General features: G+C 38.3%; 2 protein-coding genes across 2 annotated transcripts; both read right to left on the reverse strand.

Annotated features, from left to right (window-relative positions):
- Positions 1–2,096: 2,096 nt before the first annotated feature.
- Positions 2,097–3,383, reverse strand: LOC139953127 (uncharacterized). The gene is made up of 2 exons (XM_071952546.1): positions 3,238–3,383; positions 2,097–2,532 (listed from the first exon to the last, which is right to left on the reverse strand). The coding sequence occupies exons 1-2, from the start codon at positions 3,375–3,377 to the stop codon at positions 2,232–2,234; spliced, it is 441 nt and encodes a 146-aa protein (XP_071808647.1). The 5' UTR covers positions 3,378–3,383; the 3' UTR covers positions 2,097–2,231.
- A 3,717-nt stretch (positions 3,384–7,100) lies between these two features.
- Positions 7,101–12,927, reverse strand: LOC139952929 (uncharacterized). The gene is made up of 8 exons (XM_071952253.1): positions 12,606–12,927; positions 11,640–11,843; positions 11,099–11,358; positions 10,500–10,652; positions 10,084–10,231; positions 9,414–9,683; positions 8,050–9,030; positions 7,101–7,662 (listed from the first exon to the last, which is right to left on the reverse strand). Exons 1-8 carry the CDS (start codon positions 12,907–12,909, stop codon positions 7,274–7,276), a joined length of 2,709 nt encoding a protein of 902 aa, XP_071808354.1. The 5' UTR covers positions 12,910–12,927; the 3' UTR covers positions 7,101–7,273.
- Between the last annotated feature and the right edge of the window lie 188 nt (positions 12,928–13,115).

Raw genomic sequence — 13,115 nt, forward strand, 5'->3', positions numbered from 1 at the left:
TCAAGGAGCAACGGCGCACTAGCATTTCATCGGGCGGGTCATCACTAAAAAACTCACAAAAACAAAAAGCGGGCATGGTGCTTTGTCCAGCTAGGGTCAGCCTTAAACGGCATTTCAGATCCAAATCAATCTTCTAATCTGGGGAATTTCTGTTCATCCTATTGAGAGGTCTAGACCAAAGCCTGCGTTGGGGTTCTGGCTGGGATGATTTTATAAAGTTGTTCCGTTTTCAAAATTTTTACCGGGGGCACCGTGCGCCCTGTCCCCTCCCCAATCCCGTTCTTTATTCTGAGTGAAGAAAACATGATTATTCCCACGTTTTATAGCCAGGCCGCAAATATCTTTTTAAAAAAACTGTAGAATTCAGATAGACATACAAGTCTGAAATTTCTCAGATTGTGTGTAGGCTACATGTGTATCACACGGCAATTTTGAGAGGATCAAAACGACAGGGATGTTGGCCGCAATTGAAGTTGTCCTTTTTAAAATTCGCGCTAGCCAAATTAAAACTTTCATGTGGGCAATTTTTGAACCAAGTCTGTCACATTGATCTCTTTTGAATAGTTAGGGCATAATATTAAAGTTTGGCCGGACAATATTACTTAGTAATAAGTTGCATATTTTTTTTGTTTATATAGCGGCTTTATTGCTCCATGATTAGAGTGACGAAATACTACAAAATTTACAGTGGTGTGTTTCAAGCAATAATCTCCATACAATGCGAGGTGTAAGTTGTTTACAACAAGATATGCTATTATGTGACACAAAGACTTTTCAAATCACTTCACATTTGGTGGTGTTTTAGTTTAAAGTTGTGTTTATTTCTAATAATTAGGCAATGGTTTTTACAATTCATAAAAACCATCAACACATTAATCAATAATATTAATTTTTAAAACAAAGTAAAACAAAATTTAAAATAACTGCCTAATTTCATAATTAACCAAGCACAGCCAATATAATTCTAACTTCTGATAATTGGTAAAATAATTCCAACAAAGTCGCTTTGCTTTCCACACTGTCTACACATTATTTTATGATCCGTGCTTCAACACCATCATATCCTTTGCAAAAACAATTATCCATTGTTTTTGATTATTTTTATTATTATTTCAGAAGTAAAAAGGCAAGTGCATCTTACCATACTACAAGACCTGGTAAGGGAAGCCATAGCCTCTGTTGTCCTTCAAAAGTTTTCCATAACTAATAATTATTTCCCAATGGAAGTGCCCTTTGTAGAACGAAACTGGCCTTGCCCTCTCATATTATATGAAATTCCAGGCCTGCCTGCTGACATAGCCTCTGTTGTCTTCTGTTCATGACCTCGGTGCCCCTTCAAAAGTTTCCCATAGACTAAAAGATGTACTAATGGAAGTGCCCTTGCACTCTCAAAGATGAAACTCCACACCTGTACTACTGCTTTAAAAATAATTAGAAGTTTAAATTTGTTTTAAATGATCATTAAATTAATCTAATTTCAACATTGTGCATAGTCAAGCTAGACAAGTTTTGCTAATTTTGGCAGCAATTGTGATACAGATATCTTAGTTTTGAAGAGAATTATTATTTAAAATATACCTGTGTTTTCAATCAATTAATTAATGCACTTGTCTTCCTAGATATAAGTTAGCTACTTTTACAATGATACTGCAACTAGAAGGCTACATGGCATGCAGTGGATAATAACCCCTAGGCTTTAACTTCCATAGTACTGGTTACTGTTTATGTCAAAAAATGAGAGTAAAAAAGAGGGGTGAAAAAACAGAACATTACGGCTAATAATGGCTCATCAAGCAAAAGGCCATGATTAGACTACAGGGCTGTATTTTGCAATAATGCAGATAAAGAAATGTAAAATTGGGTAAATTAGATGAATCAATTACATTTGAGCAACCTATCCCACGAATGGGTTAGTATTCCTCGTTCAAGACGCTCCTGTTGTTTTATAATCTAGAAAGCTCTACTCCTATTGTTTAATGCCTTGTCGATAGAGGGCTCTGTAAGCAAATAATCGCTATCATAAACTGCTATGACTCTTCTTCAAGACCGGCGCCTTTACAAATAGATTAAGCGCTCTATATAAATGTATTAAGGTTGGGAGGGAGGGGAGGGAGGGAGCCCTCTTGTGGCCATAGATCATGGGCAGATATATCAACAACAGGAAGAGTCTTGATTCAAGACTAAGAGGGTTTGAGTTGAGCCATCCTTTTCCCCAGAGTATCTTCATATTCTCATAAGTATCGAGAGTCCAAGAAATCAAAGAACTGTTTTCCAACGACCAGAAAGCACAGACTGGCCGACATGGCGTAGAGAGTCCCAACAAATCTGTCTTCCGTCAGCAGTTGCTTCCCCGTCGCAAACAGAAGCACAGAGCCAAAGTTGAACATGGCGCTGCTGTAAACGCTCCAGAGGATGCGCTGTTGCATGGTAGCGGCGCGCAGAGAGGGACGATTGAAGATGTAGAGCCCAACGCCGAGGTGAGAGTTGAAGAGAAGACTGTTGGCGACACCGAGATGCCATCTTGGAAACAACCTGCGAGAGGGAAGACCAAATCATAAAATGTATATTTTCTTGCCAGGTCGATTATGTTCTTTTGAGAACTTGTCTTGCTCTGTATTCTACCGTGGAGCAGATTTTTTCGGAATTCGGGAGACTTCTGCAGCAAGTAATTAGCAGGCCTCAGGCCTACAGATGAAAACTAGCTTTCTTACTTCAACGTTAGTCTGCTGTCTAGAGTGTTTTGTCAAATTTATTAAAATACGTTTGACTTGTTTGAGTAGCGTAAATCATCTTTTTGGCGGCTAAAAAGTTTAAAAAGCAATGGAAATATATGTCAGCAGTTGTTTACTTTATGAATGTACATGTAGTCCTATAACAACACACTTTTCATGTTAACTTATATTTCTTTGAGCGTGGCAACTTTGACCCAGTTAAAAGGATAATTCTTTCAACCAAAAAGGTGGGCAGTTCATCACCAAGCAGTTGAGATCTCGCACGCTCATGCCCAAAGAAAATGTTTAGTTGTATACCTAGGTACCTTTTCCCTTACCACGGTGCATTTCAATCATTGTGCATAATAAACAAAAAAATAATTCAACAAAACCTGTCTTGTTGGACTTTCGTTTCAATTTCAGGCCCATACGCTCAACGTTGTACTTTTTTTTTTGGCGGACAACGCGAAACAATGTAAGCCATTATTTTGCATTTATTGCTACAATAATCACAAATATTTCATACCTTGGTAGTAGATTCCTGTCAAGCATGTGTACGGCAAACAGCGTGTGACTTGCAGCCCCTAATACGGGTAAATATGAGTAGCAAATCTTGTCTAAAGTTCGTCTGCTAACCACAGCATTTTCGTCCGTAGATTCTGCCATATTGGAAATAAGTAGGCTAGAGAGGGCGCTATATAATTCAATCATTACTCTTTGGAATTCAGTCCTTTTTCACAATCTGTACCGTCCCAGCCAGTGCAGCGCCCCCCGCCCCCAATAGAGAAAAAAAACTTCCACAAAGTTAAGAAAATGGCGTTTCTAATAAAAAATACCCCCCACCCGAAAAAAACCCAACACACAAATCGTCTGAATGAAATAGTAAAAACAGGCACAATGCCCCAAATAAAATGTAAGAAATCATTACAAAACAAGTAATAAACAAACAATGAACTCAAATTATCCTATATAAATAAATGTATTTTAATTTCCTCTCATGTTAGTCACAAACATAGTATGAACAGGCTAAACGTTTAACTACATACATAATTAAATAACTAAACTTTTGTTACCCTAGCTATGTTTTGATTCAAAAAATTTAAATAACCAAGTCATGCTTTTTAGAAAATATTATTTTTGGTTAAATTATCCTTACACTGGTGTGATCAGCACTGATCAAACCGACTCATTTTACAATTGATAGAGTCCTTACGAATATTTGGACAAAATTACAAGTCTGCAAAGTCACCAAATAAAGCACAAAGTTTAAAACCTCGGGTTAAAACAACTGGTGTAAAATGCTAATGTATCTTTGATACCCTTCAAGAGAACAATTTCATTTCAGAAAGAATTGTCAGGTCATGCGTGAACTCTGATGATATTCAATCGAAACATCAGCATCGATTTTGAGGTTATGACTGGTGCAGAAACTCCCGTTTGGAATGTACTGACCCATTTGTTTTGAAGGAGTTGAAATAAAATGGCATCCATTACAACATTTTATTGTGAGGTTTGAGACTTTTAATTTTGTCCCCACTTTCATGAGGACTCTAGATACAATAAAAAAAAAATGACTGCATCACAAAACTCAATTTGACCTTGGAACCCCTGTTTATTTAGACTTGATTACAAGTCGTTAAAGGAACACGTTGCCTTGGATCGGTCGAGTTGGTCTTTGAAAAGCGTTTGTAACCGTTTTTTTATAAAATACATATGGGTAGAAAGATGTTGTAAAAGTAGAATACAATGATCCACACAAACATGCCTCGAAATTGCGTGGTTTTCCTTTTACCTAGTCGACTAACACGTCGGCCATTTATGGGGGTCAAAATTTTGACTCCCATAAATGGCCGACCATGTTAGTTCGCACAGTAGAAGGAAAACCACGCAATTTCGAGGCAAACTTGTGTGGATCATTGTATTCTACTTTTAAAACATCTTTCCAACCATATGCATTTTATAAAAAACGGTTACAAACGCTTTTGTTTTGACCAACTCGTCCGATCCAAGGCAACGTGTTCCTTTAAGCGCTGCCTATTGGTTACAAACACGCAGGATAAGTGTATCGTCAGTGTGACCACACTGCGCTTAACAATTACCGACTTGATTTCAAGACTACTCTTTATTGAGACATGTGCTCTAGCATGCAGCAGTCATACACGTAGGTTTGAAATAATATGAGGAAGAAATGGTTTGCCATTTTGCTTTATTATTAACAAAATACCACACCACAAAATTGGTTCAATTCAATTTATAATGGTTAAAATTTGGTGACAAAACAAGCTGAGGAAAATTTTTGATAAAATTTAACTAGTGGTAGTTTTAAAGATGTATGATGCCCATTGCCCAATGTTGAGGTTTTCTGCTTATTTGTGCTATTAAGCACATCATTATTTGTTAACCAATGTTTCCTGATTGAGCAGCTCTGGGAAATTAAGCCCTGGTTTGAACCTTCCAAAATAACAACAGAAAACCCTATAACTGAATACAAATATAACTACCAACCCATTAGATATTTGTTTGACATTTGTTTGTTTTTCTACCTGCAAAATATCACTGTCTAAGTTTAAGCTACAGACCAATTTGTTTTTAAAGACAATGGACACTATTGGTAATTGTCATAGACCAGTCTTCTCACTTGGTGTATCTCAACATGCACAAAATAACAAACCCTTGAAAATTTGAACGCAATTGGGCGTTGAAGTTGCGAGATAATAATGAAAGAAAAAAACACCCTTGTCACTTGAGTTGTGTGCTTTCAGATGCTTGATTTCAGGACCTCAAAAATCAAATTCCGAGGTCTCCAAAGCAAATTCAAATATTTTAGTGGAAAATTACTTCTTTCTCGAAAACTACGATACCATACTACGATCAGAGGGAGCTGTTTCTTACATTGTTTTTAAATGTAACAGCTCTCCATTGCTTGTTACCGAGTAAGTTTTTATGCTAACAGTTATTTTGAGTAATTACCAATAGTGTCCAGTGTCTTTAAGGGTGTAGTCATAATCGTCTTGTTCCCTTGTGCACATAACATCTATTCTTGGAGAAATTCAATGGCAGTGTAATTGTAAATTTAAAAACGTCATCATTACATGTCAAATAAAATAAATATAATCTTGTAAGAACAGCTAATTTTCTCGATAACAACTTTACTAAGTATTACCATAGAGCAAGGTTATTGCAGACATGGTATTTGGTCCGTTGGAAAAAAAGTAGGAAAATTGTATAAGGACTACATGTCAGGTGAAGGCTTTAAAGGCACAGTACACTGTTGGTAATTGTCAAAGACCAGTCTTATCACTTGGTGTGTCCCAACATGCACAGAATAACAAAACTGTGAAAATTTGGGCTCAATTGGTCATCGAAGTTGCGAGAAAATGTGTGCTTTCAGATAGGAATAAAAGACTTCTGGCTAGAAGTCTTTTAATATCTTAGTGAGAAATTACCTCTTTCTCAAAATCTACGCTACTTCAAAGGGAGCTGTTTCTCACAATGTTTTATACTATCAACAGCTCTCCAATGCTAGTTACCAAGTCAGTTTTTAGGCTTATATTTGTTGTGAGTTGAGTAATTACCAAATGTGTACCTTCCCTTTAATAGACAGTTTAATCCGGCTGTTTAGTCACAGTTTTTCTGACTCTTTCCAAGGGCCAAAAATCCTGTGGTGAAATCACCAAGGTTAATCTTTAAAAAGCAGAATAACACAACTATTGTTTAAATTATTTACATCGTATGAATGAAAAATTTCAAATGGCCCTCATGGTGGACACACCTCTTGCTATATAAAAATGTATTTCTGTTGAAGATAATAATATTTACAATAATTATTTACAGTTTTTCTTTTCAGGTAAAAATTTAAAAACATGCAAAAAGTATTAACGTTAAAGTCACATCGCAAACCCGATTATAATTATTGAAAATGTGTATAAAAAATAACATTTTTCTGGATATCATTTCAATCAGCATCAGCAATCACCTTTTTGCCAATCTTCAATTACACACAAGAAACAAAGTCATGTTAAATCTTAAATACTCTAACTAAAAACTCAAGTAAAACTAGAATACCTTTGAAATAATGGTGTTGAACAGGGGAGAGAGAACGGGTGACATTTAGGCACCCTTGTTTCTAATTTAGACTATTGTATGAGGTAATTTGTAGGCCAATCAATTTAGTCAAAAACTTTGGATATGAGTTTTGGAGTGCAGTACAATTACTGCTAATATAATTTTTCAAAATTCATTGTTCTTTTTAGACAAAGCATGAAGACAGGTTTCGCTGTGAGAAACTGTCCACATTTAATGATAGAATGGCACACCATCCCCTTAGCAGTCATTTACCTTAATTTAGAAAACTCGTCTGCTAAATATATGTCGAAATTTATGTCTGAATATTTTCATTTTAGTCTATCTTAAAGACATTTTTGTTAACTGAACATCCCTTTTTTTTTGCCAGTTTGTCCAGTTTCACCAATGAAAATGTCCTACCAATTCCAAAAGTGTTTCTTGTTGGTTTTTACAAACGTCCAGTTTCCACCTACCCCCCCCCCAAAAAAAAACTCACCCTATACCCCCTTGTCTGCCTCGCTGAGTGGAGTTTTTTCAGCTTGCAGTTCAGATCTTTCTTGTTCCTTGTGGGTATCTGAGAACACTGGGTCACCTTGTGGTTCACACGAGCCTCCCTTTCCGAGATGCAATACAGAGCTATCCATCGCTGGGGGCAAGTCCTCGTGCTGACGATCACCAGTCAGAGCATTGCTGGTTGACGGTACCTCGCTATGGTCGATGAAGTCACGGAGGTGGTCCTCGATGTCACTGTTGTCATGGTCGTCGACAGAATGTCTGTCATTGATGTCGTCAGTGTCATTGCAGGGGCTGACTGACTTGGAGGGAGGGTATACCTCAGCCCCGTGGAAGATGTAGCGGTTCGGAGGAACAAACAGATAGGAAGATGCTGTAGTGATCAAAAAATAAAATCATGGATCAATTTCAAATTATCGTCAAACAGATTGTCCAACAGCAACATGGAAGAGACCTAATGCCTACACAGAGCCCTCTCCCATCGCCTCGGAGCCACTTGAAATGTCCCGGTAAATATTTCAGTAAAGTTGTTTGCTGTTTTACTCTAACCCTAACCCTAACCCTAACCCTAACCTTAACACTAACCAAAATGAACAGTAAAAATGCCCAAATACTGTTAATGGCCTCACTTTCCAACCTCAACAACACCTTTCTCAAAGGCTGAACAATTTGTAAAAATTTACAATTCTTTAAAACACTCTACAACAATGTTATACTCTTGAAGAGCTACTTGCCACTTTGTATATTAAAAACCACTTACATTGTAAGTATAAGGCAATGCTGCTTTTTCGTTTCCTCTTTGGTTGAGTTGTGTTGTCGTCACTCGCCTTACTGAAGCTGTGAGAGCCCTCCTCTGTTGCGCCTTCATTGTTGTCGTTGTCCCCTCTCCTATTGGCTACGGTATGAGCATCTTTAGTGTAAACGTTTTCAATGTTCTCAGCCTCTAGATTTTCCCTTGTTTCTTGAATCTGGGCTTCATTTGTCTGACTGACTTGGTCGTTCTTCAACTGATTGGCATTTGTGCAGTTAGGCTTTGCACCTTGTGGCTTGGTGTCCTCACACACTGTGCTTGAAATGTCACCGTCTTGCTGCTGAGATTTTTCCGTCACAAGTATATCTTTGAAGGTCTTGGTATCTCTACTCTGAAGACAGGGGTTGGGGTGGGATTTTGGATCTTGCTGGGTGTCATCTTCATTGGGTGAAGATTCATCATATTCAGGTTTTGAATTGACTGTGTTAGTTTCAGTGTTGGTTTTAAAAGTAGTGCCAGCTGATGAGGCCCTTTCAACGGAACTACACATATTCGGTGATTTGGAAAGTCTTTCAGGCGTCGTTGACTTCTCGATATCTCCTCGTCCTTCTCCCTTAGAGTTGTCTTCTCTCTGAGTTGCCTCTGCGTTGTCGTCACAAGACTGCAGCGAATCGTCCGTTCTCCGCTCCGACCGACCGACCCAACTGGTGCTATCGGCACCTTCAAAGCCTTCCTCAGGCCTCTTTGGCATAACCATGGTTTCAAAATCGCTCCCCACCGAGTCGGAACCCGCAGGAGTTGGCACGTCCGGCATTTGGGATGTCTCCTCCAGCTGGTTGCCATCGCAGATTTGATCCCAGTCGTCACCGAGACGGCGGCAGATTTCGTTGACAATGACGTCTCCGTCCCCTAGCAACTCTATGTCAAAGTTCATGTGGGGGAGCGGCTCTCTGTTTATGAGAATCTGAGGGATATTGCCTGGTACAGCATCTACAAGAAGGAAACAAAGATAATATAGACATTTGTACACTCTGGTCACAGATAATTTTTTTAATTTAGGTAAGTTAAATGGTCATTAAAAGAACAAATTTGAAGAAGGCTAATAAAAAGCAGCGACACAAAAAAACAAGCAAAATTATTTAAGGTGAATTTTTGTTGGCGAGTCAATATTGAGGAAAAAAGTACAAGGGCCGACCTACATGTACACATGATGTAGGTTGTCTTATTAAAAAGAAAATCTGAATTTTCAAAAGGCAAACAAAATTGTAGGAAGAATATCATGCCTAAATATAAATAAAGTGTCTCTGGCTACCCCTCCACTGAAAAAGACTCAAACACTAAAACCAGCTGACATGTTTCTCTCAGACACTTACTTGGAATGGTGGCTACCGGCTGCACCTTCAGCGAAGATCCAATGACTATAAGCAAATCAATCTTGTCCTTATCCTCATCCAAGCAATGGTAAAAATCTTTAGGCAGCCCTTCACCAAAGAAGACGATATCGGGCTTCATAACGGCCAGGACGTCTGGGTCTCTGGGACAGTGAGGGCAGTGGGGTACCACTTGGTTGAAGATGTCTTGTCGGATGGCGTCCGCATCCACCTCGTAGTTGCAGTTCGTACAGTGTGCAGTTGCGAAGGAACCTTTGGCAAGAAACAGAGACTTTCTTTTTTTAGTTTTGAAAGCAAGTTTTAAAGTTTTAAATCTTGCGCTGTTAAAGTCATTGAAGAACTGATGGTTTATGAAAAGTTCTGAGATGAACTGGATAGGTTTATTGAAAGGATTGAAGGATTGTGTCACTGATGTCTGATTGTGTTTCGTCAGTAAATTGTCGTGAATAATCGTTAGCGACACAATTGGTTCAATTTTTGTAGTAGTCGTGGCGGCACGATTAACCGAGTAGTTGAAAAACAGTAGTCGCGACTCCACTAAGCAATCAATAGTCGTGACTTTGACACTAGTTGCCCTGTCTTAGGCACCAAGGCAAATGCTGTGGGTGCCTTGGGTTTTCTTGAGGCCTGACTGACTACACGACTGACTCACCATGACACTGCAAGACTTTGGTAATGCCAGCCACCTGTTCCAAGGTGTCAATGTTCTGAGAGAAGTTGCGTAGAAGTTTGCCGTGTTGCTCAAGCAGAGCGATGAACTTATGGCATGTGGAAGGTCTGAACTCACCGGGGTAGATTTCCTACATTGGGAAACAAAGAACAGTGTCCGATTTCAAATTCATCATGGCTGTTAAAAATAATACTTGGAAAAGACATAATCTTGCTTAGCACAAACAGGTTACCAACCAAAATATGTTATTGATATTGTTAGTGGCTAACATCAATAAAAATAACCCAAAGTTGCTTAGAGTGCCTTGTAAATTGATTTGTGTACCAACCCCTAAAAAAAATGTGAAAAAGTGAAGAATCAAAAAGAGAGACAAAGAAGCCCGGACAGCCTCGGCCTACCTTTGCAAATTTAAAGAAAGGCCTGGGGTTCCGTCGGAAGTAGTTGATATCGAAAATAGCCTGTGGATCTGGGAGGTCTGGGAAGTCCACAGCAAGTCTGGCATAGACACCATCTCTTGATCTGAAGTCAGGGATGCCACACGATACAGAAACCTGAGGAAATAAAAAGCATCGGAATTCAAAACCAATGAACCGTGTATGGATTTTGGAGTAATCTAAGGCAGAGTCTGTTACAGCGGTCTGGTTCCCACAACTGAACCCTGGCCTGAAATTAAGTGCAGACCGTGGAATCCATGGCCTCCATTGCTCCTGGTCTTTACTTTACCTGGTCTTTTCAAAACTTTCCCTTTTGACTTCAAGATTTTCTAATGGAAGTGCCCTGGGCAAAATGAAAATGGCCTTGCCCTCTCAAAGATGAATTACAGGCATGGCTTTGTAATCTTGATTGGTTTTTCCTCAACGTAATGCTGATTTATAGGAAACATTATCTAAAAAGATTCAATAAAAGTTACCTGTGAAATTTTCAGTTGAGAAAACAGAACAAATTATGAAAGTCCCTGGCTTGTTAACCCCAACATTTTTAAAGACATAGAACTCACCCCTGCCCCTGTCAGCACCATGATCCTCTTAGAGCTCCGCAACAGATTCAAGGCGTCTTCAAACGTGTTCACGTTTTGCAGCTTTTTCCGCCGCGGTGGCTCCCGCAGCATGTTGAAGTAATCGGCGATGATAGACCACACCTCAAACTCATCTAGATCCTGCGGCAGGGATGCAGACATGTTCGGTATGAGCTTTGAGAGGATGGAACGTGGATGGACGCCTGACATCATCTGTCGGTGAAGCCAGCCCATTGGACCAACTGATTAAAAGCAAGGGGAAAAAAGTCAATCTAAATTACTGAATTGTAGACCATTGCTCTTCACTTTTTTTTTTCCAATTAGCCAGCAGGACCAGTTGGTTTGAATTTTCATCGATCGTTGATACAAAATCCTAATTTTTGATCGTCGTAGTTCACGACAAGTTAATAGCTTTTGCCTCTCCCCTCTAATTTTCTTAAAAAACAAAAACAAAGAAATTGTCAATCCGGATCCAATTTTGGGGTGAGATGAAGACCTCCATTAGCCTAGGATTACATCTTACCTGTTGGTTGTACCAGATCACAATCACCCAAGCCAAGATCTAGATCACCATCGAGGGATCTTAAGCTTCCCTCGTCACTCACAGAGCTGCTCTCTTCCCCATCACTCTCCGCATCAGACTCCTCAAACCTTGGGGAAGTGTTGTTGGTGTCGGAGGCTATTGGACTGCTGGAAGATGCCCGGCGCAAAACGCTGTGGCAGTCACCTGGAAAGGCAAATAAAAAACAGAGTGTCAAATAAAATGTTATCACAATAATTGTAACGCTTCAGCGAGTGTCGAACGACCCACGTTATATTTATTGCAACCAATCACATGTAAATACAGTATCCTAAAGCTTAATTTACATTATCAAGCATGAACTCCTCTTCTACCTCCCCTCTGCAGTCAACGATTACACAACAAAAAAGGACAATTAAATTAATATTATTATCGCAAACTATTGGCTTAATTTTTATCCACCCCAGAGAACATAGTTTTTGGCTATAATTTGTAGCCAGTGCCAGCTTAAATCCAAACTACCATACCTGCCTAGGCCGCCTTCAACTTTCATTCGATTAGTTTCAATTTGCTTTTGGAATACAACTTAACTTTCTAAGTTTATTTTATTTGCCCGTCATGGTTCATATATGAAAAATTAAAAACATTTATTAACAATAACAATAACATTCAATAAATAATAAAGAAAGAATAAACAGTAAATTTATAAAACCACAAAATAATTAAGAAATGTCAACAAAAACTTGAATTTTATATTTATATATTATAATTATATAGGGGCCTAAAAAATGTAAAAATTATTTTAAAAAAATATAAAAAAATAGGCTAATAATAACAATATTTATTTTACATTTTGGTAACTAATTTTTAATTAATTCTTTTTTCAAACAAACCAATCTACAACTCCTCAAACTACATCCACCTCAAATAATGTATCAGAAGTTTAAGTAACGTTAAGTTCACACCAACCGTTTTGCTCTGGAAGAAAATCATCATCCAAATCTGAAGTAAATCTGTCTGATAAGACGCGAGTTTCGTCGGGCGGAAGTCCATGTTCGAATCCAGCGCCAGATCCGGGGTCGAAGTTGAGCGAATCTTTTCCCTTCGAAAATCTCTCTCTCGATGAATAAATTGCTTTTATATCAGTCCCTGTCGGTACATGAGACTTTTCTGCTTCTACTGTATTTGGGGAAGTGATTAGTGGCTCTTTATGTTCGAGTCGGGGACGTTTTATTGGTGATTCCAAAGAACTTTTGTCGACTACGTCGGCCATCTTGAACTTACAATGACCCGTGATGAGTACCCTCGACCAAATTGAAGTAACTCTCGAATACTTTTATAAACCATTTCTTACTTATAAAATACATAAAATTGTTTTTGTGTTACATAAATACAGCTTATAATATTTTATATGTCTAACACACATTAGAATTATATTATTAATTGCATTAAAATTAAATAAAAATAAAACATGTCTTT

Source organism: Asterias amurensis, chromosome 21, assembly GCF_032118995.1.
Source record: "Asterias amurensis chromosome 21, ASM3211899v1".
In the NCBI taxonomy this organism is placed as follows: domain Eukaryota; kingdom Metazoa; phylum Echinodermata; class Asteroidea; order Forcipulatida; family Asteriidae; genus Asterias; species Asterias amurensis.